Source organism: Pteronotus mesoamericanus, unplaced genomic scaffold, assembly GCF_021234165.1.
Source record: "Pteronotus mesoamericanus isolate MK-2021 breed Mesoamerican mustached bat unplaced genomic scaffold, CSHL_Meso_final scaffold_533, whole genome shotgun sequence".
NCBI lineage: Eukaryota > Metazoa > Chordata > Mammalia > Chiroptera > Mormoopidae > Pteronotus > Pteronotus mesoamericanus.
In genome coordinates, this window is record NW_026555320.1 from 3,864,193 (window position 1) to 3,889,973 (window position 25,781).

At 59.4% G+C, this 25,781-nt stretch overlaps 3 protein-coding genes across 10 annotated transcripts; all 3 read right to left on the reverse strand.

Annotated features, from left to right (window-relative positions):
- Positions 1–562: 562 nt before the first annotated feature.
- Positions 563–8,882, reverse strand: LOC129087602 (cytochrome b-c1 complex subunit 1, mitochondrial). Its single transcript, XM_054594534.1, has 13 exons — positions 8,775–8,882; positions 8,381–8,521; positions 6,512–6,598; positions 5,612–5,741; positions 5,272–5,470; positions 4,625–4,704; positions 2,716–2,831; positions 2,336–2,479; positions 2,043–2,203; positions 1,855–1,940; positions 1,467–1,555; positions 1,170–1,245; positions 563–751 (listed from the first exon to the last, which is right to left on the reverse strand). The coding sequence occupies exons 1-13, from the start codon at positions 8,841–8,843 to the stop codon at positions 687–689; spliced, it is 1,443 nt and encodes a 480-aa protein (XP_054450509.1). The 5' UTR covers positions 8,844–8,882; the 3' UTR covers positions 563–686.
- A 3,844-nt stretch (positions 8,883–12,726) lies between these two features.
- TMEM89 (transmembrane protein 89) lies at positions 12,727–13,581 on the reverse strand. The gene is made up of 2 exons (XM_054594576.1): positions 13,282–13,581; positions 12,727–12,912 (listed from the first exon to the last, which is right to left on the reverse strand). The coding sequence occupies exons 1-2, from the start codon at positions 13,579–13,581 to the stop codon at positions 12,727–12,729; spliced, it is 486 nt and encodes a 161-aa protein (XP_054450551.1).
- A 1,474-nt stretch (positions 13,582–15,055) lies between these two features.
- Positions 15,056–24,360, reverse strand: SLC26A6 (solute carrier family 26 member 6). 8 transcript variants are annotated; one of them, XM_054594722.1, is made up of 21 exons: positions 24,261–24,360; positions 22,432–22,590; positions 22,209–22,348; positions 21,903–22,013; positions 21,184–21,347; positions 20,831–20,995; positions 20,600–20,752; positions 20,321–20,403; positions 20,096–20,243; positions 19,735–19,848; positions 19,523–19,600; positions 19,090–19,185; positions 18,896–19,002; positions 18,652–18,721; positions 17,797–17,889; positions 17,608–17,709; positions 17,152–17,244; positions 16,237–16,413; positions 15,969–16,023; positions 15,569–15,705; positions 15,056–15,329 (listed from the first exon to the last, which is right to left on the reverse strand). In XM_054594722.1, the coding sequence occupies exons 2-21, from the start codon at positions 22,548–22,550 to the stop codon at positions 15,315–15,317; spliced, it is 2,220 nt and encodes a 739-aa protein (XP_054450697.1). In that variant the 5' UTR covers positions 22,551–22,590; positions 24,261–24,360; the 3' UTR covers positions 15,056–15,314. The 8 variants fall into 8 exon arrangements, with proteins under 8 accessions (XP_054450697.1, XP_054450691.1, XP_054450695.1 ...); XM_054594718.1 differs by lacking the exon at positions 15,056–15,329 and adding an exon at positions 23,421–23,492 and having other exon boundaries at positions 15,545–15,705; positions 16,237–16,416; positions 24,261–24,332; XM_054594716.1 differs by lacking the exon at positions 24,261–24,360 and having other exon boundaries at positions 16,237–16,416; positions 22,432–23,098.
- Positions 24,361–25,781: the final 1,421 nt, after the last annotated feature.

Sequence of the window (25,781 nt, forward strand, 5' to 3'; positions counted from 1 at the left end):
CCCCACTGAGCTCAGGGATATTCTTGGAGACTGAGTCAGCAGCAAGCAAACTGAGGCAAAGGATTCTCTGCCCTGCCTGTCCAGGCAGAAGTGAGAAACCAAATGGGAACACAGTGCCCCAGGCTAGTCTCCTCCCAGAATCCAGAGTAAATATTATGAAGGTGGCTTCCTCAGGGAGTCCTTGTTCCCTTTTGATCCATCTGGGGGACCAGGGCCCTCAGCAAGGGGCTTCCCACCTGAGCCTCCCGTGTCCCCAGGCCGGGACCTCCAACAGGGCCTATAGGGGCTGTGCGTGCAGTTCCCGCAGTCGCCCACGCCTCACCTTTGGGACAGACTGGCCAGGAGCACCCCCGTGTGGCTAAGTGGGAACATCTGGCCCCAGTGCCCTGCAGGCACCGAAGGCTTCCGGCCTCCCCACCGCAGGCCCCACGCTCGCCCCCCGCTGAGAACACATCAGCCTGTGGGAATGCAGAAGGATCGGGGACACGGAACTGGGGAAGTCCCCGCTACCCCATCCACTGCCCAGTGGTCTCCAGGCCAAACCCAAGAGAGGACAACGCAGTTCTCAACACAAGACTTTATTGGTGGCAGAGTGCAGCACAAAACTGAAGAGCTGAGGTGGCATGTTTGTGGTTGGGGGGACTGTGAACCCCAGCCCTGCCCTCTTGCCTATACAGGCCTCCTGCCTAGAAGCGCAGCCAGAACATGCCGCTACGGATCCGGTTGTAGTCGGGGAGCTGCTCAATGGGGCCTGCAGGGATAGGGTGGGGCGTGAGGGTGGGGTGCTGGCTGGTACAGGGACACCTGGCCCCGCGCCGCACCCAGTTCAGGGCTGCCCGGAGCAGCACAAGACAGGCTTTGAGTGGAGAGGGGAGAGCGCATTCCTCCAGGCGTGTGGAGCCTGTCCCTTCACGCTCTGGCCCTGGGAGCCCCACCCCCACGGAGGTGTCCGTTACCCGGTGGGTGTCGGGTACTGATGGAGGCACCCTGGCAGGGAGTCAAGGAGCTGCTGAGACAGGTTTTCTGAGCAAGAGCTCCCTGGCAGCCAGGCTATGGGCAGAGCCTCTTGGGGGCCTCAACTGGCTGCTCACAGTGCAGGCTGGGGGTGGGGGAGGCCGAAAGAGTGGCCCAGGGAGAAAGGCGAAGGGCAGGCCTTCCAGGTCACTCACCCATCGCAGCCACTGCTGGACAGTGGTCATAGAAGTACTTGGAGCAGACCTCACGGACTACGCTGGCGTCCACCTCCTGCAGGCCAAAGCAGAGGGCACGCTGACAGGCACCCGGGGACCGCCTCGGCCAGTCAAGGTTACCCAACCAACCCAGACCCTGCATGCGCACCACGGCGCTGCCCCCACCACCCGCCCGAGAGCACAAAGGCAGCAGGGCACCCCCATCCCTTAGGCCAGCGCCGCTGCCTAAGAGCCAGCCAGGTCAAACCTCCGGAACCTCTCCCAGGGGCCTGTTACCGAAATCCGGCTCTCCCACTCGGCCAGGGGGATGCGGCGGCCATAGGTCAGCAGACTCCGTCCGATGTCCTCACACACAGGAGTGGTGCCTGCGGGGAGCGGGCGCTCATAGGCCCGCCCAGCCCTTCTGGACCGGGGGCCCACACCCAACCTTCAGCTTTGAGCTCGCACCTGGACCTTGGTCTGTCCTCGGGTCACAGCCCATCACTGCGGGGAGAGGCTGCGGCCCGGCCCCCCCACACCTGTGCCTGAAGCTCCAAGCTGTGGGGGGAGGGGGCGCTGCAGCCACCGAAGTGCTCCCTCCCAATCTTGGTTAGGAACGGTGGCCACCCTGGGGCTGTCGCTGCCAGGGGACATGCCACCCTGCCCAAAGGGCTGCAGGACTCACCGTCCAGATGAGACACCAAGGCATTTCTGAGGAGGTTCTTGCCCCGGCGCACGTCGCTCTCCGTGGCACTGGTGCAGAGGCTCATCCTAAAGCCGGGTGGGATTCGCTGAGAGCCGCTGCCATCTCTCAGCCTCCCACTCACCTGCTCCGAGCCCCTGTCCCACCCGGTGCGGCCGGCTGGCACTCACCACTGGCCTTGCAGGAAAAACATCATGTCATCGATGTTCATGCGGTCGCAGACAAAGTGCGCGCCCAGCAAGCCCGTCTCGGCGTAGCAGATGTTGAAGGTCTGGAAGCTCTGGCACAGCTTCTTGGCCACGGAGACTGAAGCCAGTGGGCTGGACAGGTGCTACCAGGGCAAAGGGCGTCAGCACCCACGCTTCTGTCTGCGACCCAGACCTTGCGCCCCGCAGTACAAGCATGCGGGCCCAGGACCCTGCCTTCTCTGAAGGCCAGGTCCCAAACACACCCTGGCACTCACCGTGCCACCGCCATAAGTGCAGTCATAGTGGCCGATCATGGCATTGGCCACTTGGAGGGCCACGTTGTCCGGGTTGGCCCAGCCAGGCCCCTCCACTGCAATGGCCACATGGGCCAAAGGCAGGGCATCGTCACGATGGCACATCTGAAAATAGTACATGGCAAAACTGAGGGACAGCCAGACTACCCAGGCAACCAGAAAAGGTGCCAGGAGCGGGCGAAGTACGTGTGTGCAAACGTGAACACACGTGCTTGCGAGGTAGCAGCCACGTGGCCACTTCCCACCGCGGCGGCAGCTCTGGAGTCCTGAAGACAACCCTGCTCCCAGGGGCTCCCCAGGGGCCCCGCCGGAGCACGAGCCCCACCCAGCAGGCGGCCTACCTGGCTGCCAGTGAAGCGGCACGGGGCCAGAGTGGGAACAGTGTCCTCTGCGTACGTCCCAGAGACGCTGCTGAAGTGCTTCTGGGCAAGGTCCACCAGCTGCCGGTGCTCCACCCCTGCCGAGGCAGAGAGCGGCGTCACTGGCCCACTGGGGCCAAGGCACAGGGCCGGGGAAACCATGCACAGGAGCAAGGCCCCCGTCCCATCTTGGTGGGAGACAGCAAAAGGAAGACATGGCCTCAAGACAGGGCGAGGGGAGAAGACCCTCCGTGGACAGGCCCTGCCTCACGGGCAGGGCGGGCAGCTCAGGGATGGACAGCTCCGGGCACCGGAGGAGCACAGCAGCACGCGGAGCCTGAACACGGCTCCGGTGTGACGCCGTCTCACCTGCATCACGGACAAGACTGGGGCCCCCGGGGCACAGGGCCACCTGCTCTGCCCAGTCCCTCTAGCCCTTCTCCTCAAGCAGATCCTGGCTGCTGCCCCTGTGAGGAATAGCAAGTGAGTGGGCACAAGGAGGTGCCACTGCAGAGCCGTGACTAACTCTGGGTCCCAAGGGCTGGGCAGACTTATCAGCAACATTACCAACTCGTGCCCTCAGGACCCTGCGGGACCTCACCCCCTCGCCTTCATGAGCAGGGCCTCTGCGGCCCGGGCAGCCCGGCCGCTGGGCGCAGGGGCAGCGCGCAGCCTTCCCTCGGGTACAGCCTCCAGGGGCCTCTGCCTTTCATTCTTTCCTTCCCTGAGCTCAGCTTCTGTTGGACTCAACAAAGTCTGATCTGCAGCAGCTCCCACTGCTCTTGGCCCCCAGGTTAACTGACCCCAAAGCCACCCATCACGCTCTTCCTATCAGCCTTTTTTTTCCTTAAAGATTTTATTTATTATTTTTAAGACAAAGGGGAAGGGAAGGAGGAAGGGAAGGAGAAAGAGAGAGAAAGATTGATGTGCGGTTCCCTCTCGTGCAGCACCCCACCGGGGACCTGGCCCGCAACCCAGGCCTGTGCCCTGACTGGGAACGGAACCGGCCAGCCTTTGGTTCGCAGGCCGGTGCTCAAGTCGCCAAACCACACCAGCCAGGGCCTAACAGTCTTTTACATCCACCCAGCTGCCAAGGCCACAAGGCAGGGAGGAGCCCTTGACCCTGCTCCCATGCCCTCCACCCACGTCCAGGCCTCCCCCCAGTGCCCACCAACACAACCACCTGGAGCCCGTTGTTCTTCACCCTCGCTCCTGCCATCTCCTAGCAGCTACCTGACACAGCGCCTCCCTGGCCCTCCCGGCCTCTGCTCTAGCCCCTACACGGCAGAACAAGCCTTAAAACACACAACACTGCCGTCCCGCTCTGCTCAGGCGCCCCACTCTCCACCTAACCCCCACTCTTCTTCAGGCCTCTGTTCAAACGACACGTGCTTCAAAAGCTGCCACCCCAACCTCCAGCCCTGAGTCTCCCACTGAAACCCCCTACCGCTCTGTGCCTTCCTTTCAAGAACTTCCCAGCCTGCCATCAAATACCCCATTCCATCCTCGTCTGGCCGGCCCGCTGGCAAGGCCACGGGGAACAGGCCTGGGGGCTTGCATCTCCCACCAGCCTCCAAGCGGGGTCTCCTGAGACCAGGCCGGGCTGAGAAGGCCTGAGGCCTGGCAAGGCCGCAGCCCGACAGAGGCCTGTGCTGAAGGGACGAGCGTCCTGCGCAGCCAGTGCCAGCGGTGGCAGCAGGGCAGACTCCTACTCCACCTCAGAGCGGCAGGGCAGAGGCCACTCCCATCCAGACTGGGTGGGGACAGGGCTCTCCGGACAGGAAGATTCCCCCCCGCGCCCCCGGTCAGGAACAGGAGACCTGGGCCCTGGTAACCAAGGCCGGGGCCTACCCCCCCGCGGCCACCGGGCTCCCGCGAGCCCATCACTCACCTCCAGCCGCCGCCAGCACCATGCGAGGGGCCTTGTAATGCTGGCTGAGGTACTCGGTCAGGTCTGCCCGGGACAGCTTCCTGTAACACACACAGCCAGCGGGTCAACACCTCCCCGAAACCGGATGACCTGGGTCACACAAAATGGGGCTGAGACAGACGAGGGGACCGTGGCTTCCCCAGAGAACAAGCCTCAGCACTCCACCTGATCCCTGCCCCATCTCTGGCAGGGATGCGGAGGGTGGCCCTTGCCTGGCCTCGATTCGCACCTGGCCGCGGGACAGGCACACAGGTCTCTGTGCGGAGGGGGTGAGCTGCCACTGTGGGCTCTTGAGGGGCAGCATCGGAGCCCCTCCCACCAGAGGACAAAAAGCCACACGGAATAGGGGACCCAGACATTCCCTCCCTCAGGCTGTCAGGACACGCGTGGGAACATACCTTGAAAGCAAGCCCTGAATTCGAGCAAACACCACACAGGAATTAGAAAAGACTCTCAGGGACCACAATACGTCACAGAAAACGCTCCCAAAGGTGTGAATCCGGAGAAGAGACAGGCGGGCAGCCAACTGAAAACCAACTCCTGTGGACGTGGCCTAGCCAGACCGGCACGGGGCCGCACGTTCCGCCACAGGCACAGCTAACTCTCACCTGACATTCTCACTGGGCCCCTCCACAGACAGGGCAAGAGGGGTGCCCTGGAATGCAGTGGCATGCAGGTAGTCAAACACCACGTCCCGCAGAGACGCATCATTCTCCTGCAGCTCCCGCAGGATCACATCGCGCTCCTTCTCAATCTGTGAGTCTTCCAGGCTGCAGTTCTGCACAATGTCTGCCAGGAGCTCCACCGCTGGATGCAAGGACAGTTTTGGGCATCAGGTGGGCCACTGGAGACCCATGACAACACGAACACCCAGGCCGGGCGCCCCGTGCGCCAGTCCTCGGGCACCCCTGGAGTGCTACCCTCGTGGCCGCATTCCCCGGGTCTTACCTTTCGGCAGGTCCTGGGACAGTGCCTTGATGTAGTAAGCCGTGTGCTCCCGGGTGCTGTAGGCATTCAGATGGGCCCCCATGCTCTCCACCTCCTTCTCCAAGGCGCTGCCGGGCCGATTCTTTGTTCCCTGGGTCCAGACACCAAAAGCACCAATCAGGAGCCACTTGAGATCTCAGGAACCCACACCCTCAGAGGCTAAAGACTCAGCAGCACCAGTGGTCTTCAGCAAAGAGCATGGGGATCGAGGGCCCCCAGTCTGTGCTAACCAAGCACTAAGCAGATCTCGAGCTGACTGAGGCTGCAGAATCACAGGGCAAAAGAATGGAGACACCCAGGGGCCGGGAAAGAAGGGCACGGCCAAAGCTAGTGTTGCTTCCTTCTCCACATTTCCATTTATTAAAAAATTTCAGTCCCTACCCCGTGCCACCATGGGCTGGTTGACGGGCTACAGCGGTGCCGTCCCCACCTTCAAGAAGGCTCAGTAGCCACCTCTACAAACCAGAGGTGCTTAGGCAGCCTACCAGAGCAGGGCACTGCACGAGACCTCTTGCGCTCACCCACCCAGGCCGTGGGTGCTACAATGCCCGTGTCTGCCTGCGGGTGCTCCTTAATTCCTCATCAATGCTGCGTGCACACAGGCCTGGCCTCCCTAGTGAAGAGTGGGGCTCCCGTGGCTCCCTGGGGTTGTTTTTTTGACTCTGGGGGCCGCGTGCATGGGCCCACCAGAGAGGCGCTCGCTCAGAAAAGGCTAAATCACGTGGTTCCTTCCAGAAAGGCCAGCCAGAAGTCACTCCCCAGCTGAGGCCTCTGAGGGGGCTGACTTTTCTGACCTGCATCCTCAGGAGGACAACACGCGGCCCTAAGCCCAGGGGACAGATGGGGCTTCAGGAGCCTTACCTTGAAAGCCAGATGCTCCACAAAGTAGCCTGCCCCATTGTTCTTCTCATTCTCGTACCGGCTGCCAACGTCGATCCATACCCCAACCTGGATAAGAAGTGACAAACCACGGACTCCAGACACCATTTACACCCCACTCTGGGTGACTCAGCACAAGCCCAGGATCCCCCACCCACATGGGCTAAAGCTGAGGCTCACAGTCCCAGGGTGAGGGACAGCTGCCTCCAAGCCTGACCACTGAGTTTAGAGGTGCACAGGGCACCACCAGCTAAACGACCAGTCACTCTGCATCACCTTCTCCTTCCTGCTGTGCTTCCCGACCAGTTATCAAGGACTCCCACAGAAGTTTCTAAATGGGTGCGTTCACCTGGTACCATCACTATATGAAATTGAAATTCTTAAATTCAGTCTTGATTTTCAGGGTTTTTTCCTGGGAAAGTAACATATAATTTACAAACAACTTATTTTCTCCTTTATAAAAATTATACTCTGCCTTGTTCTGGTCATTTTATCCTTTTTGCCATTAAGGAAGGAGGCTACCGGTTTAGACACTGAATATTCTATAATAAGAAAACAGCCTGCCCTGGCTGGTGTGAAAAAGGCCACCAGTTCAATTCCAGGTCAGGGCACATGCCTGGGTTTCGGGTCCAGTCCTGGCTGGGGTACATATGAGAGGGACCAACCGATGTTTCTCTCTTACATCGATGTTTCTCTCCCTCCTTTTCCCTCCGTTCCCCCCTCTCCAAAATAAATAAATGAAATCTTAAAAAAGAAAATAGCCTTCATTCACACTTGTAAAAAATTTTACATCAGACCTGAATACCTAACACTACCAAGCATCTCCTTCATACCCAAGGGGAGACTCTTATAATTTTCTTAATAGCCTCCTGGTGTGATACACTCACCCTACATGGTCATATAAATTTAGTCTTTTAATTTACTATTTGTCCATGACTGACTTAAAATTTCCTATCTACTTTCCCAAGAGATACTGATATACAACCATGTATCATAAACTTTTACGTGAACATCTATTTCACACTTAACATCTTGGAAAGAAAGATGCATTTTATAATCCATGGTGTCCTTTGAGTGTAACTGACAGCATTCTTTCCCTGACTCTCCTTACATCTAGAGCATCTTCCAGTCCACGAAATACAGCATTATCAACCAAGCTCTCGTAATGGGCTTTGGGGTGACTTCTATAGGTGCCACGTAATAAGGAAGGTACCCATCACCCTTTGCTGTGTTCTGTAGCAACATCACACAGGACAGTACTTGTTCCTGAAAAACTCAAAGATTTTGCTAATGAAACCACTTAGTCCTGGAGTTTGGGGTTGGGAGAAGAGGGAGAATTACTTTCTGAGAACCTTCTCATCTATTCACATACCTAGTCAAGATTTCTATCTTGAGTCAATTTTGAGGATTTGCATTTTTTTGTAAAAGTCATCCATTTCACTGGAACCTTCCTCCTCAATGCATTCCTGGTCTAGCAAGGAGACTGTGACTGGGCTGTGAGGCTGGCAGTCACCTAATGCCTTTTAATTCCATTTTCCTCATTGTAAAACTGAGACAGAACTGCTTCTCTCATATGGGCTGCTTAAGAAAAAGGTGGACGACAACAACAACAAAACTTGGCCTCCTGCTTGACAGGCATCGTATGCTAAATGAGTCTTGACAGGTGAGGGCCGCCCCCATCCCAGGAGTCAAGATGGGGCTAAAGTCGGGATTGGTGCAGAAGAGTCAATCCAGCGGTGAATGAGCAGGAGCGACCCAAACCACCGAGGCCTCGAGCCCAAGGTCACACTCCGACCTGGGAAGACTCCCTGGCAATAAAGAGGTCCCCTCTCGACAGCGGCCCCCACTCACCGTGCAGGTAGGCTGGGAGGACTGCTCCGAAGCCACTCGCAGCCCGTTGTCCAGCTGGCTGACTTGCGTCTCTGGCACGCTCTGGAGGGCCTGGGCGAAGGTGGCGGTGCTCCGCAAGGCAGAAGATTTCAGCAGGGCCGGCTGCAGTAACCGGGCGGTAGAGACTGAGGACTAGGCTGGGGTATCACTCCTCAGCTCCCAGGCCCGCGGGGGTATCTCCGTCCCCGCCCCCAGAACAGCCGCTATACTATCATCCCCGCCCTGGGCCGTGACCTTCCCACGGCCCTGACCCCACGACCTCCCCAATCTCGACCCGCCGCCGCTAACAGCCCACCCCCGGCCCGTGTCCCGAAGTCCCACGTCCCATAACCCTGCGCCCCCGCTGCCACCTCACCGAGCGGCGCGTGCGGAGCAACACTCGCGTCCCAGCGCCCGCCACCCGGCAAACCGCGGAAGCCGCCATCTTCTAGTCCAGTCAGCCGGGGTCGCGTCACGTTTGCGTAGGTGGACGCGACGGCGTCCGAAACGCAGGCGCAGTACCGCAGCCTTGGCGCTCGGCCGCCCCCTGGCGGGATCCCGGGATATTCACTCCCGGCTGGTCGGTGGTGCTGTCCGCTTGGTCCGCGGGTACCTGGGTGGTACAGTCCACCGGGCTGGGCGGTCTGTCGGCCCGCGCGGGTCCGTCTACGGTCCAATCCGTCTGCCCCTTTCATCCAGGTAGAAGGCAGGGGGAGCGATGTTTCTCACGGTCCGCGGGTGCCTCCTAATCCACCGCGTGCTCGGAGCGGGCTAAATCCTGGGACTAAGGGTCAGTTGCTGAAAGGCACGGTTTTCTCTTTTAAGGAATGAGGTAAATTCAGACGGTTGACGTGGAAGGAATTTAACAATATATTGCTAAGAAAAAAGGAGCAGTTGAGACGAATTGGCGAAAAGGGTTCCTTGTTTGGAAAGCAACACACATTACACGCAACGAAACCACAGTGCCTTTTCTCATCGTTTCCGATTACGTTACCCATTTCCTTCCGAGCCCTCGCTGCCAGCTGGCAGAATTTTATTTGTTTTCTTTAACTTTATTTTTCAATTACAGTTGACATTCAATATTTTTTATATTAGTTCCAGGGGTAACTGGCAGCATTCTTAAAGTCCAGATTTCTGCTAAAGGTTGAAGGTGTGAGAAAGAGGAAAATTCTCCTCTCCCTCCTCTGGTTCTTCTGGCCTATTGAATAATCAAATCAATGAAGCTAAATGACGAGGAAAAAATCAAGTCTCGTTTCCACCGCAGGGGAACCCCATGTAATGAAAGAGAGACCCCTTATGGCCGAAAGATTCAGAGACAAAAGAGAGAATGCGTGTGTAAGATATTCTGAGCTAAGGATGAGACAATGCGCTTTGGGGCTTCCTAAGGTCATTGCAGGGAGAGAACATGTTCAGTAATTAAGTAGAAGCTTGCCCTGCCATACAGGCACGTCAAAAAAAGTTATCTTTCATAATCTCTTACTATGGGCAAGGCTCCTCATTCAAATATATGTAGATAGGTAAGGTGGAGGTGGGGGCGTGGACAGAAGTTTCTCTTGAGGCTACAGGGCCTCAGTTACCTTTAGCTCAATCAAAATAGTTCACATACCACTGAGGCACATCTTGGGGTGGCTCATTCTGAACCCCCAAAAGGCAATTTTTACTATTTTGGTTATGTTCCTTGAAATTCTTTGAGCCTCTGCTCACTGCCCCATTCCAAAGCTATTTCCACATTTAAAAAATTTGTTATAGCAAGATCTCACTCTTGATACTAACACCTGTATGTTTTCTATTGCCGCCATAACAAATTACCACGGACTTAATAGCTTACAACACAAATTTGTTATCTCACAGTTCAGTAGGCCCAGCGTCCAACATGGATCTCACGGGGTTAAAATCAAAGCGTCAACAGCGCTGTGTTCCTTGCTGTAGGCTCTAGGAAGAACATGCTCTTCCTCATTCAGGTTGTTGACAGAATTCAGGTCCCAGGGGCCGTAGGACTTCTTCAAAGCCAGCAGCAGAGGATGAAGCACCTCTCACACTTTGCATCTTTTAAGGGCTCCTGTGGTTACTTGGGCCCGTGAAAATAATCCAGAATAATCTCCCTACTCTTGAGGTCTTTAATCTTAATTCCACCTGCAAAATTCTCTTTGCCAAGTGTTGTAACATATTCACTGACTCCACGGATACCAAGGGGCGGTTATTCAGCTCACCGCACCTCCCTAGGAAGTGCCAACTCCTGCCCCCCGCCCCCGCCCCCAGCCTGCTCCCTCCAGCTCCCCAGAGTTCTCTCCTTCCCGATTTTCTGACCACCTTATAGGTCCTGGAACAGGTCAAGGTCTCCTCCCCCACTGGACCCTTGTTTGCGCTTGTCCTTCTGACTGGAGCACTGACACCACACCTCCCCCCCCCCCCCCCCGCTCGTCACCCTGTTCATCCTTAGGTCCCAGCAGTCGGCCCACCCACTGGGCCAGCACACCTCCGCAGTGATTGCCTTTGTGAGCCTGTTGTGCTATTACCGCCACCCTCCCCGACTTGGGGGTGGGCAAGGGGGCAGCCCGTGGTGCTCTGCATGTCAGCAGGTCCTGGCATCCACAATAGCACTAGCGAACAGTAGGTGCTCATTAAACCTCATGGACTATACATGTGGACCTAACAAGAGGCTGAGGAAGCTCAACCATCAACACCCTTTACTTCCTGGTCTTGTGAGGAACTCCCCGTAGTGTGTCCGCGGGGTCAAGGATTTTTGGAAAACTTGCAAAATCGAGATAAGTCTAACTACATCCAATTAGAGCCCTTGTCCAGTTAGAACTCCATCCCACTTCCCCTTATGTAGCTGATGCTGGAGAGGCTGTGACATTTTGGGGGCCCAGCCAAGAGGAAGGTGAATCGGGGACTGTCGCAGGTCGGGTTCTCTGGGAAGCACACGCTGAGAGAGTGACCAGGACTTTCCGGGGCAGGCAGCAGCAGGCCTTCCTGGAAGGGGCACGTGGACAGCACATCTACCACAGGGACACACGTGGTTTGGGGTTAGAATGAGAGGTTTATGTGGGTTGCTCCACTCCTGTGTATATGGTTAGCTCATTGTTCCTGTAGGAATGGCCTCTAGGGGCCTCCTGCTGGTCAGGAGACAGAAGTGCAAGGTCCTACCGCATTCGTAATGGAACCTGCCCCCACCGCCCCCAGTGCTCTGGGCTAGAGAAACCGTGGGCCCTGGAGGGAAAACAGGGTTTGAAAGAAGTGGAGCCAGAAGCTGGTCCTTGGAAAACCCTCCCAAGTCATTTGGCATCTGTTACGTAAGAAAGAAAGTTTCCCAAATTTGAAAACCAGCCAGGCCATTAATGGGACACCATCAATTGCAAGTTAAGAGAGAAATACATTTTCTAAACTATCAATAATTAAAACACAAATCTCAATCAACTATGTTAGAAGGAAGACTGAATTATCTTTCTATTCTCCATATGGGAACTATTTCCCCCCAAATTACGAAATCCTTATTCCTCACAGAGGCCAACAGATTGAGCAGCCAGAAAACATGGCGGGGGGGGAGGAATATTACAGAAGTGGATCAAGAAGACACCACAAATATGCTATTGTTCTGGATTTTGCATCGAAACATTTGCCAACTTTTTAACATTTGTAATTTGTCATGATTTCTTATGCTTTTAATTCACTTGTTTCTGTTTTTGAATTAATGATGTTATATTGTTTTTCTAAAACAGAGACCCCAAAATGCCCAGGCTCAGCACCCCCTCAACCTGGATTGCCTATGGCAGAGGGAAGGGAGGAGGGTGGGTGAGGGCCCCTTTCGGGAGGTCTCGCCCTCACTCCGCTTCCTGGGGCCTCGAAGCAAAGGCCACCCAGGCACCGGAGCACGTCTGAGACGCCACAGAGATGAAAGCGGCCAGGGCTCAGCGTCCATGCTGCGACCCCTGCTCAGGCCCTGAAGCCCAGCCAGGAGCCCTGGCTGACTCAGCCAAGCTGTCACCTTCTGGGCACCTCTCCCTCGACCACCCAAGTCTAACCTGATGGTCAAGTCTTCCCTCACCCCCTGGGGAACCCCCACAGAGTCCCAGAACAGCAGCTGTACTTCTGGGTGACACCCATGGGGAGGAGTCAGTGGGTGGGGGCAATGGAGCAGAGCGCGCCAGCCTGGGCCCCACCGCGCCTGGGCACCGAGGCTCAACAGGCCTCGTGCTGCTCTACGAGTGGAGAGGGGATCAGGGTCCAGGCTGGCTGGGCAGGACAGGCACGCAGGCCCAAACCTGGCCCAGGGCCTCAGGCCGCCCCCACCCCAGGTGGCCACCAGGCAGAGAGAGGCATATGTTGGGTCACCCACTCTGGGTGGGAGTCCCCTTTATTTGCGTTGGCTGCTGAGTGGCTAGAAGCTGCAGGTGGCCCTGGATTTGAGCCAGCAGGGCATCCAGCATGTGCAGGACAGTGAGGAGCAGGGCATGGTCTGAGACTGGGGTCCGCTGTTTACAGGGTCCCGAGATGTCCGTGGTCACCTTCAGATGCTGAGGATAGGACCGAGAGTAGGAGTGAGAGCAGAGGGACGGACGGAAGTGTGGTGCGGGGCAGCCATGGAGCTACGGAGAGGGGCCTGGGAGGGGGTTAGGCTGACGGAGGATCTGCGGGCTGGAGTGGGCCTGGGGTCCAGGGGGGCCGGGTGAGGAACAGGCGTCAAGGGGAGGCAGGGGAGGCAGGGTGCTGGCCAAGGGGTACGATCAGGGGCTGATGGGCGTGGACATTTGTAGGGACCGTGGGGTGTGAGTGGTTGGGGTGGGGGCAGCGGGAGCCCCGCACATGCGGGGAGGAGCACAGGAGGGCTCATGGGGTGTCAGTGGAGGAGGGAGGCCATGGGGACAGCGCAGAGCTGCGCTCACCTCGTTCTTGGTGCCACATAAGCGGCGCCGCCGCTGAAGCACCTTGCGGCTGATCACCAGCATCATGGTGGTGGTGAGCGTGAAGCCCGCCACGGGGTAGATGGGGTTCATCCCCAGGCCCATCCAGTGGCTGGGGCAGCCCGGGCTGGCCCCACAACCATCTAGGCTGTTTGGCTGGCACCCCCAGGGCTGCAAGTCCAGTCCCACCTGGTACCACAGGGGCCGAGACCAGGCCTGGGCAGGAGCAGCCATCACCAGCGGGAGCAGCAGGAGCAGGAAGCACGGCGGTGCGCTGGGCATGGCTGCAGTAAGAGCCAGCAGAACCCGGCGCCTGGCAACAGGAAAACGCCCCTCCCCCAGCCACAGGCCTGGCAGGGGCAGCGGGTTCCAGCGGGGCCCATGGCCTTTCAGGAAGAGCAGCCTGGCCAGAAAACATAGTGGAGCGTGATGGCGGGACAGTTCTGGGCCTGGGAGGGTGGCAAGGCGGGCCCGGGGCCCAGGACTGGGGGGCCGCCTCCTTTCCCTCTGCCTCCCCCACAGCTAACATCCACCCCCTAAAGTTCTAACCCCGCAGCCCCTGTTGCTGCTGTCCAGCAGAGCTGCTCAAAGCAGGTACCGCTCCCTCTTGGAATAAGGCCTGAGGCTCACCCTGGCCGCCCCTCCCGCCTCCCCAGGTTCCTGAACACAGCCGCTGTTCCCAACAGCAGGGCCATTGTCCTTCACACCCAGAAAAGGCACAGCGAGCTCTCTGGATCTTCCCTCCCATAATCTCCTTGGGCAGCACAGTCCCTTCTCCCTTGAGTGACCCTATTCATTTACTTCAAAGCATTGCTAAGAAGCTGCAATCTCTTGTTTGAGGTCTGCCCTCCACTCCAGCACATAAGCTTCACTCAACCAATATTTACCAAGGGGTGCCAAGTGCCACTCACTGTTTCTGGTACCAGGCACTGTTCCCGGTTCTGGGACACAGGGTGACCGAGTAGACAAACGCCATGACTTCCTGGGCTGAGATCTGGGGGTGGCACTGATACATGCTGAGCTAGAAACAGAGCCAGACAAGGTGACTTAGGCCTTGGAGGGCGGCACAGCCTCTGTCTGCATGCCCAGGCCCAGTTCCTGGCGTTCTGTGGCATTTCCTCATTGAATGCCCAGTGAGCAACACAGGAGGCAGGTCCTGTCACCGCTCCTGCTCTATGAGGAGACATCAGGCCCAGGAAGATCCCAGGGCCTCCCACCCACCAGTCACTCAGAGTATCTGGTGGCCAGAGATGCTGCTGCTGCCCGCTGGGCCACATGCCCAGGTGTTGTTTTGTGGCGAAGATCGGCACATGCTTCTTGGCCGGCAGGGACCTGCAAAGCCCAGGAGCCCTAATGGGAAGAGGCACCTTCCCAAGTAAATCAGTCCTGCGCGCTCTGACTTCCAAATGCAGGAGGGCAGCACCTGTGAACCCCTGCGCTGCCTCAGCTGGCTGCTCAGGCGTTCACCCTACACCTCCCAGTGACACCTGCCCCGCTCCCTGTCGGGTGGCCCTGAGAGCAAGCCATTCGCAAGAGGCCGCTGATTCCAACTGTGTACTGTACAACCAAGATCCAGGCACCAAAGGCTGTGCGTGGCTGGGGAGACACTTGAACCTGGGTGCCCCCTCCCCCAGGCCTGGCCTCACAGCTCTCCTGCCTGCCCCCAACTTTTAACTCAGCCTCCCACTTTGGAGCATAAGAAGGGTCAGGAGCCAGGGCTATGGACCCCTGACCTCCACCAAGCCACAGCAGAGCCTTGTGTTGGGCAAATGAGTCTTTATTCCCGCCGCTGAAAATACACATGCCGCTCCGCTCCTGCCCTGGCCGGTACCCCAGCCCAGGCCCAGGGCACTGTGCTCGGAGTCCCAGGACCTCCATCCCTGAGTCGTCTGTGTCTGTGCGTACGGAGGGGCCTCCTGGGCGACGCGGGGAGGCAGTGCAGGGGCGAGGGGTGCTCACAGGTGCCCCGTCACAACCCCCAGAGGTAGGCAGTCTCGGGCAGGGCGGCAGCACGGTCAGAGTTTGGTGGTCTGGGCGGGCAGATGAGGGGAGGTTCCCGTCAGTTACCAAGGGCACATACCGGCCCTCCCCCCCGCCGCCCACAGCAACCTCTGCCCCAGGAGGAGCTTCACTTAAAGGCAGGAGGGGAAGGCAGTGGTCTACTGGGGTCAGAGGCATTCAGGCAGGGTGAGGACTTCCTGGAGCTGGGGTCAGGGAAGGGACAAGCAGCAGATAAACACAAAATTCAGTGGACCAGAGGTGAGCTCACCAAAACAGGGCTGACTTGGTTGGACCTCGGGTGTTGGAGGGCAAAGATGACTGCGTCGTGGACAGAGGCAAAGAGGTGCTGCTTAGTGATGGACGCATCAAAGAAGTGCCCGGTCTCAAGCTGGGCCACCACAGGAGCTGTTGGCAAGGAATAGGTCTCTCCTGACCCGGAGAGCCACCAGGAGCGCCAGCCCCAGTCACCAGCAGGGTGCTCTGACCCACGTCACCAAGGCCTCCCCCCGAGATCACAGCTGATAATTCCTAGTCACTCTTGGCCTTTGACCCCTGCCTCCCAGGAGACCCCTGGCCTCCAGTTTCAGAGAAAGACTTTTTCCTGGCAGACTCCTTGGCCAGAGCGCCACCCGCCTCCTGAACCACTCTCACGGTCCCAAGCCACGCACTGTGGCAGGCAGCCATGTACACCTCCACCTCGATCTCCCGGAAGTCGTGGAAAATCTGCAGCAGCAAAGGGGGCCCGATTCAGAGGGAGGGGCGGGGGCTGCAGGGGGAGACTTGGGCGGGCCGGCGGGAGGGGGTTGAGAGGGGAAGTCCAGCAGGTTTGGGGGACAGGAGGCTCAGAGGGCTCCAGGAACGAGTGACGGGGTCAGGGTAGAGCCTTGAGGCCCTCTCCCTCCCCCAGCGCCTTCCCAAGGGCGCCCCGCCCCTTACACTCTTCAGGCTCTTGAGGCACACAGTGTCTACAAAGGAGAGGGCACTTAGGTCCAGGACAAGGCTGTGGAAGTCTGGCTGAGGCAGGCCCAGGGCCTTCAGCGTGAACCGGTCTGGGGCCTCGGCACCTTCTTGACCACTGGCTGCCGTATCCTCTAGTTCATTCTCTGTGCTCACCTGCTGGGGAACCAGACATGCTGCGAGGGCTGCCCAGGACAGGGTGAAGCAGCGACAGCACAGAGACAGGCAGGGACACTCAGCGTTGGGGGTGGAACAAGCATGTAAACACCCACATACGTGGGGCATGCAGGGGACACATGAGGACACGGATATGGGGAGCCTCCTGTATGTAGACAGGAGGGACATTGAGGGACACACAGGAGAGGACACCCAGGCTCAGGGAGCACACACATACACACATACTGCTCTGTCACCTCCTGGGCTTAAAGGGACACTTTAGAAGGATTGCCCTGGAGACCGGGCCCCATCCTCGGTCAGCCAGGGTGGGGTGGGAAAGGGGCCGCGGAGCGGACCAGGGGACATGTGCACACCTGTGCACGTGCAGACACCCCGGCGTCCCGCCTGTGTCTCTAATGGAGCTTGGCATCCCCTTTGGTCCCACATTTCTCTCCGCACACCTGATGCCTTCCCCTCTACCCATGAGCACAGACTGTGGGGTCCTGTGGACTACAAATTCAAGGTCACCATTGAGGCCTCTGCTCACAGGCAGGAAGCCACAGCCGAGTTCCTTGCTTATCACTAGAGATCCCTCCAGAATGTCTGCTCCATCGCCCCAATCTTCCTGCCACCGACACCATCGCCATGAACCCACAGGTCATGGCTTTCCTCACCAGACACGTCAGGACGCCCCCATCTCCACAGCTCATGGCTGGCCCGTCCCACCTCCAGCCTCACCTTGGCCTTGGAGCCCTCCACGCTGTTGCTCTCGGTGTCTCCATCATTCGTGTTGACATCGATGGAAATGGAAGTGGCCTTGGAGGCAGCGGCCTAGGCGGGGAGAGGGGGGGCAGGAAAGAGCTGTCCCAGTGGCCACACAGCAGCCGTTCCTGGCAGGCCCGGGTATTGACCTCTGGCTCTTGGCAGGCTGGGAGCCAAGGCGTGGGGCCCGAGGCCAGGCTGACGGCTGCGGGGCCTTGGCCAGCTCCGACAGCCACGAACGGAAGGGGACTGTGGCGGCCTGTGCTGTCTGTGGCTCGGAGCGGAGAGGAAAGCAAGACCCCACCACCAGGGAACAAGAGGCGGGGGAAAGGACGAGGGGTGCAGTCAGGGACCCTGGGGGCTGGGAGAGAGGCTGGGCGCGGCAGTCATGGGCCAGGCGGGCGCGTGACACTGGCTCATCGGGGCCCTTGCCTGCGCCTGGAGCTTCTCCTTCTGCAGTCGCTTCAGCTTCAGCTCCTGCTTCCTGAGCAGCTTCTTCTTCTGGGAGATGAGGTGGTCCACGTCCACGCCACACTAGAGGCGAATGTCCGGTAAGGGGATGTGGGCGTCTGGGGAGGCGAGGGGCCCTCCGACGCTGACCCTGGGGACCCGAAGCCTCACCCTCTGCTTCAGCGCGTCACTGTAGAGCTCAGCATTGGCAAAGTACATGGTGGCTGAAGAGCGGAAGACCTTCACGCCTGGGACCTCCCTGGCCTGGGGATGGGTCATGGTGCAGGTGGCTGAGCCCTCTCTCTCCCAGTGGCATCTGGTTCTCTTGCCTCTCCCCACCGGGTACCCCAGTGCCCGCCACCCCCAAGCCTTCTGCTCCCCGGCTCACACCGCTTTCAGGGCAGAGCCCGGGTCCCCGCTGGGCGTTCAGGCCTGTGCAGTGTGCCCGCCACACACCACCACCCCGCCCCCGCCCCGTACCTCCCTTCCCATCCAGCCAAGCTGCTGCCCTCATGTCCTCCCCTCGCTCTGCCTGATCGCCCTGTGCTCGGCCTTCAAGGCTCCATGTCAGAGGAATGGGCTTGTTTTATTCCAGAGGCCCCATCTCTGTTCCCAGCACTTGGCATGGGACTTCTCAGGAAATCAATGAATGACAGATTTAGTGACTCCATCCGGTTTTTAAAACAGGAGAGAAAAAAAAAAAAAAAAAAAGGCAGCCTCCCTGACACCCTGGTGCTCCAGGATCCTGCCCCTCACACATTCCCCGCCGGGGCTACTCGACGGCATGGGACCGGGACCGCCGGCGCCAAGAGACCCCGCCCCAGGCCCTCACGCCCATCTCTGTCCCCTCATCCTCTGGCCCCTCGTAGCCCCTCATGATCTGAGTGGGGGCCATAGATCCAAATCCCTCCCTTGAAATCCCAAAGACCAAAGTGTTCCTGTCAAGTGTGGAAGGGACTGACAAAGGCCCATTGTGCCTCTGCCCTCCCCCCTCCATGCCTCGCTCCTGCCAGCCCCGGCGCTCACCTCCAAGTACTCTGCCACGTCTCTGTAAATGTCTGTGTCTGGAACCTGCCCCAGGACAGAATAGCGGGGCCTATGGAGAGGTCGAGTCTGAGTTGGGGGCAGGGGGCCACGCATGAGGAGGGGCAACAAGGAGGAACTGGGAACCTGGGGTCACCCCAAGATGCGGGAAAGCTGGGGGAAGCCAGTGTGGGCCTCATCCCTCACCAGCTGGAAGTGGGGGCGGGTCCCAGAGGGGAAGACTCACAGCTGCGTGCGGACCACCACGAGCAGCAGGGAGAAGACCACTGCCACAGCCAGGCCCAGGTCCAGGTTCAGCAGGACGGTGGCCACGAAGGTCACCAACCAGATGAGCTACAAGCAGAAGGGCAGTGCTCAGCGGGGTCTAGCGAGGCCACTGGGGCTGAAGACCCCCGCCCCCCAGGCTCCCAGGCCTCTCACCAGATCCACACGGTTTGCCTTCCAGAGGGAGCAGGTGTCCCCGAACTGCCTCAGCATGCCCTTCAGGTTCACAATAACGACGGCCGCCAGGACTGCCTGCGGCGGGGGTTGGGGGGGCGTCCCGGGGCTGCTGAGGGGGGCCCGGAGGCTGACAGCCCTGCCCCCCAGGGCACGAGCCAGACTGACCCCAAGCACCTGAGCACAACAGCCCCAAACAGGTGCAAACTACCCCTGCCCCCTGAACTTGACGACTTGGATGTGACTCTGAAAGGTTCTTACCCTTGACCCTTGGCTCCAAATCTCACCCCAAAGATCTCAACCTTGAAAAACAGGGTATGACTTCATATCCCTGTCCCTCACCTGTCACCTGTCTAATCTGGGCCTCTGGTTGGCCAAGGCCCTCAAGCCTGCCTGGGTGGGGGAGGGGGCTTACCTTGGGGAGGTCTTGGAAGAATTCCCCAAGTTTGACGATGATAACGAGGATGAAGAGGGAGGAGATGGCTCCAGCCACCTGTCAGGTAGGAGTGAGTGGGACGGGGTGGGGGGTAGAAGGTGGGGAAACTGGGACACTAAGCGGGGATGGGATCGCCCAGTCAAGCCATCTGTGTGCCCAGATGCACAGCCCTGCCCACGCCGGAGCCCCACCTGCGTGTTGCCCCCGGTGCTCTCCTGGACCAGGCTCCGGGACATGGAGCAACTCACGGGGAAGCACTGGAAGATGCCCCCGATGAGGTTACTGAGGCCAAGGGCCACCAGCTCCTGGTGGGGAAGCACAGCCATGAGGAGACTTCACCAGCAGTGCCTGGTCACTTCGCCACTGTGTCTAAGCCTACACGTCCCCACCCCCACCCCTCCTCAGCAGCCCCAAAGACAGGCTGCTGTCCCACCCTCAGTCTCCACAGGGTCCCGGCGCATCTGTTCGCTCTCTCCCTGTGTGCTACCTGCCACGCCATCCTCCCACGCCCCAGGTCTCCCGCAACCAGGCTGCCCCACGTGCCCCCCAGACCTGGTTGCCGTCCACCCGGTAGCCATGCCTCAGGGCGAAGATCTTCCCCAGCGAGATGGCAATGGCGAAGCCAACCACGGCGATGGCGAAGGCGTTCCCCACGAGCTTTGCGAACAGCTCGGGGCTGGGGGCCACCGGGGGGACCAACCTGTGAGGGGCACCTGTGAGGCCAAAGGAAGGTGCTGGCCCTGGCCGCCCTGCCTGCCCTGCCCTCCGGGAGCTCACCCTGTAGGGATGTTGCCCACGACATCCACCCCGAATCTGTGCTTCAGACCCACGCCGTAGGAGATGCCTGTGGCCCCGATGAGCTGGGGGGGAGGACAGAGTCGGGGGCGGAGGGAGGGAGATGGGGGAAGGTGCCAACGATGCCAATCAGGGGCTTTCTGCCTGGTCCCTGCCCCCGCCCCCTCCCCTGTGCTGCTCCAGCTAGTCCTTATGTGCCTGGGGCACGCCCACAGGGACAGCGCCTCATTTGCCCCCTCCCCTGCCCCTTAAAATCCAAACCGTGAGCAGTTCTCCAGGGAACGGCAGGGGCAGATGTCGCCGCAGCTTGTCATTCAACAGCTTCACTGCCACAAGCACCACTCCTGCCACAAATGCGGTGACCACAGTGCCAACCACACTCTGGGGCAGCTTCCAGCAGACCTCCAGCACTGTCTGCGGGGGCGGGGGGGTCACAGCCAGTGCTCCAGGTCACGGTGCACACGCCCCAGCCCTTCTCCCAACCCCACTCACATAGATGAGGGACAGCGGTCCAGAGAAGCTGCTCAGATGGAGTCCAAACACATACTTGAGCTGCGAGACGAAGACGTGCAGGGCTGCGGCTGTGGTGTAGCCGCGGACCAGAGGCTCTGACAGGTAGGTGACCACAAAGCCGAAGTGGACCAGGCCCAGCCCCACCTGTGGGTTGGCCGGGGGCAGTCAGGGAAGACAGGGGTCCTAGGGGTGGCTGAACCAGAGCCCAGGGCAGGAGGGATCAGAGGGGGACGTGATGAGAAGGAGCGCGGTCACGGTCAGACGCCAGGAGGGTGGGAGTGGGCTTGGCAGCAGGCGGCACTGGGGGGCACACCTCCCGGACCGCTCCCCACCTGGAAGAGGCCAACCAGAACACTGAGCGTGGAGGCCAGCTGCACCCGGGCAGCGTCTCTGGCCGCCCTGTCGACTGTGGAGTTCGAGGCCTGCAGGAAGGCCTCATCTGGAGCCAGGGATTCCATCACACTGCCTACCATCACAGACATGACAGCAAAGGTGCCTGCGGGGACAGGGCAGGTCTGAAGGGGAGAGGACAGCGCCCTACCCTGGAGCCCTGGTCATAAGGGAGAGTCCGGGAGACCGCAGTTCTGGACAAATGTCCTCAGACAGCGCCATGCAATAGGGGCAGTGCCGGCAGTCAGGCGGGAACCGCGGGCTCAAAGGCTCCTGGGGTGGCTGGAGATGTTGGCCCCGCGACATCTACCTTGCCCCAGCTGTGCGCATTGGCTCAGGGCCATTTCCCTTACAAAAGGTGGAACGGGGACGTGGTCACAGCCTGGCTCAAGCTATGAGGCCTATGCCAAGTTCTAGACCCCTCGAGTTTCCTCACCCACCCACGTCCTCCCAGAGCCAGGGCCTCTGGGTCCCTGAGTCTGCAGCCCCTGGCTCAGAGGCCTAGTCCAGCCTGGGAACGACCCTTGGGGGAGTCTCCCAGTGCCCTGCACCAATACTGCCCTCTTTCCTAAGCTCTCTTGTCCTGCTCAGCCCTCCCTCGCCCTGTCCTCCGTGGGAGATGTGGGTGTTCTCCTGCCAGGCTGGGCCTGGCCCCGCTTACCCACAGAGATGTGCCGGGAAGTGCCAAACAGGAAGTAGACAAAGACAGGGTAGAAGGAGCTGTAGAGGCCAAACACGGGGGGCAGTCCAGCCAGGAGAGCGTAGGCCAGGCCTGGGGATGGGGAACGGTGGCAATATGGGCTTGGGCGCTGGACTTTGAAAGGGCAAGGAAATCCCAGTACCAAGTCAGGGGCCATAGCTCAAGGGCAGGGGTCAAGGCTTCGGGGTTCTTTTGAGGGAGAGGATTTCAAGGCCAGGGTCACCACCCAGAGGCTGCGGTACAGCCTCTGGATCAAGGGTGACTCACCCTGTGGTAGCTGCATAATGGCCACACTCAGGCCAGAGAGCAGGTCACCCAGGAGCCAGTCATGCACAGGATACTGGGGCAGCCAGGCCAAAACTGGGAGGTGTCTGAGCAGGAGGGCTCGGGCCCGAGCACGGGAGCACCTGGGGACACACGGATAGGTATCAAGGACAGGGGCTATCTAAGTCCTGCCAGTGTCCCCCGAGTCCCCCTCCCGCAGCCTTACTGAAACCAGGATCGCCACTGGAGGGCCCCAGTGGCTGGGCCCCAGCGCCCCAGCTCCTCCAGCTGTTCCTGGGTCAGTAGTGGCCGTTCCACGTGGTAGTCTCGCCTCTTCAGTTCCATTGCTTCGGTTGTGGCCAGCAGTACCTGTGTGTCCCTCGGTCTGGGGTGGCGATACCAGAGACACAGTGAGGGCACCTCCCCCACACCACACTGCATCAGAGGGTCACCAGCCTGACTTTCCTAGGCCCCAAGATCTAGGGTCCAGCCTCCCACTGGCCCCACGCCCAAGTAGCATTACTATCTGAACTTTGGCTAGTGGAAACCTCTTGCTGGCCAAAGTCCCCGCCAAGAGACAGCAGGTGAGCACACTCCACACCCTCATCACCCCAAGTGTTCTACCAGCCCAGCTCTGGCTGGCTGCCCCTCCAGCCTCCTTCCCTGAGCCCTCTGATGTCTCCCAGCCAATCTCTATTCAGCCTGAGTCCTTTTCCAGCTGCCCCATGAGCCCTGTGCTGGCTGTCTGAGAGCAAAGGCAAGGAAGGGCCCAGCAAACCAGGGGTCCAGTTCTTCAGGCACAAGGATCTTCAGATGAGACCCTCCCCTCTGAGGGAAGGAAAGTACAGGGGCTAAGAGTGCCCCTGGGCCTCCAGCCCCAGGGTCCAGGTTGTAGACAAGCTGAGCCTAACCCAGGAAAGCCGGGGATGGCTCTCACCTGGAGAGAAAGGGGTCTCACCTGGGGGGAGAGGCTTCCATCTGGAAAGGGAAGTTTCCACATGACAAGAAATTTTTCACCACCCGGTAAGTTTTGTCCTGGGAAGAATCTCTGATCTACCCAGAAGCTCCCACCCAAAGAGGTGAGGTGGTCTCACTGGGGAATAAGAGATCTGGGGGGAGCTCTCACCTGGGGGAAGCTGCCCTGGAAATCGGAACTATGGGAGAGTGAGCTAGCTCTACCTGGCCGGAAGCCTCAGCAGCTGGGGAAGTTTTTACCTGCCAGGAAAGTTCTGATCTCGAGGGTACTCTCCCACCTAAGGGAAGCTCTCACCTGGGCGAAGTTCCCACCTAGGAATAGATGTCACAGGGGGCATCTTACCCGGAGGAAAGCTCTCCCCTGTTGAGAAAGCTTTCACCTGTCAGGAAAGCTCTGCTCTGTGGAGGAGGATCCCATCCGAGGAGCAGGAACTCACCTGGGAAAAGCCTCTACACTGGGTGTCCCGATGGGAGGAGGGAGAGTGCAAAGATCCTCAGAGACTTGGCACCACAGTCTCACGTATCTTTGAGCCCCTTCAAGCGTCCTCCCGGCTGGAGTCGCTCAGGTCTTCCCCACCCCAGCGGGACTCGTGCTTGGAGGGCGGGACTTAGAGCCTCCGCCCCTCCTTGGGTAGAGTACAGAGGCCAGAACCCCAGCGCTCATTCCCGGACCGGTAGTACAGCTGGGTGAGCTCAGGCCCCCGCTACGGACTCCCTCGCAGCGACCTCCAGCACCAACGCGCCCCGCCAGCGGGCGTCCTGGGCCGCGGCCCCTCCGCATGTAGCTGCCTCCCTGCCGCCCCTAGCTGGCTGCAAGGCAATGCTCGAGCTGCTTTCCGCACAGCGCTCGGGGCTGGGGTCGCGCCGGCTCCCGCCCCCAGCCCCATTCCTCGCTGCGGTTGGGCAGCCGCCAGCAGAAAGTCGGGAAAGCAGTAAACCGAGGCGTCTCAGGCGGGAAATGGCTGCTCCAGACTTAGCGGTGCTCGTTCCGAGCTAACCCAAGCCAGGCGCCTGCGCGAGGGCCGGGCGGCGGCCGGCGCCTCGCGGACAGCGGGAACCCGGGCTGCGCCCTGCACTCACCCCGACGCTTCCGACAGCCATGAGGTGGGCGCGCTGCCACGGGCCAGAGGCTCTAACAGCTCCAGCCCCAGGGCCGCCGAGGGCCGATGGGCGGGACTGAGACTGGGCCGTTGTCTGCGGCGCGCACCCGAGGGCCAATTCTCGGGCTGGACGAGGATCCCTTGGACCAATCAACCTGCTTGGGCGGGGCCTCAGCACCGCTTTCTGGGCGGGGCGTGCCCCGAAGCGAAAGATTTTCAATTTAACACCTTCCTTCCCAGCTCTCCTGCCTGAGCCTGTTGGAAGTGCAGAACTGGGACCCGCAGCCCCAGGTTTCTGAGAGGGATAGGTCTGATACCAGGTCCTGACTTCCTTGCGGCGGGTCTCCGCGGGATGGGGAAGGAAAATCCCGAAGTAGGCAGGATGCCTGGGGGTGCGGCTGGTGACCAGAGCCTTAGCCCTCCGTGGCAGGTATGCGGGTCCGCGGGGCATCTCTTGTCTTTGAGGGCGCCACCCTCAGGCTTTGACTGGTTAGGTCTCTGAGACAGTAGGCGCCCAAAGCCTCCCTTCAACTTTGGACACCCCGACCCAAACCAAGGCTGAGGTTCTCCTCCCCGCACGTAGCACAGCCCCAACCAACGGCTTGCCCAAGGTTTCTGCTTGAACGCAGCTGTCCCCGGCGGCCCTAAATCCTAGAGGCTGGTCAGGGCGGTCAGTGGGCTGAAGGATAAGCAAGGACGGTTCCTAGACTTAGTTTGACCCCTGGCCAGGGCAAATGCCTGGTTAAGGCTGCAGACTACCTGTAAGGCTCAGGAAGTCAACATGCTGCTGCCTTTGTTACTGGGGAGACGTGAGCTGGGGGCTCCCCCTCCTCGGTTCTTGTCTTGGATCAAACGAGATGAATTCAGTTGAGAGGCACCATGTATAGTGGAAATGAGATAGCAAGTTTATTTATGAAATACGCTTGAGGAAGAAGCTGCAAGTGGGCACCCAGCTAGTCTGAGTGCCCCGACTATTGGGATTTTAGGCGGTTGGTTTGTTTGTTTTGTTTTTTTGGTAGCCAGCTTCTAAGTTCCCGCTCCTACTAGACCTTGAGATTAATTACAGTTTCAAAGGCTTTCTTTCCCAGATAGTGGAACCATTACACACAGAACTTCAAGGGCTCCCCTCCTCCTGCGCAATCGCGGTTTTTCTTGTGATTTTCGAAACACCTGGCAATCTTATCTGTCCAGGCCCGGGACTGCTGAACGCATGAGTGAGCCATGTCTCCCTCCCCCTCGCTGCCTTGGTTTGCTATCCAGCCTTCCTAACACCTTGACAAAGGAGGGGGTTCCTCTTGGGACCTTACTCCTGGCACCTGTGCTCACACTGCAGGCCCCATCACAAGGTGAAAGGCCAGAATTGAGGGTAAAACGGGCCTGGTCCAAATGGCCTGTGAAATGGGCTAAAAATAGCTGAACATTCTTAGGAGGAGGTAGTGCTCAGGTTTCTCCCAAAGGTCAGCCTGGCTAGAGTCATTCACAGCCACCCTCCTACCGCACC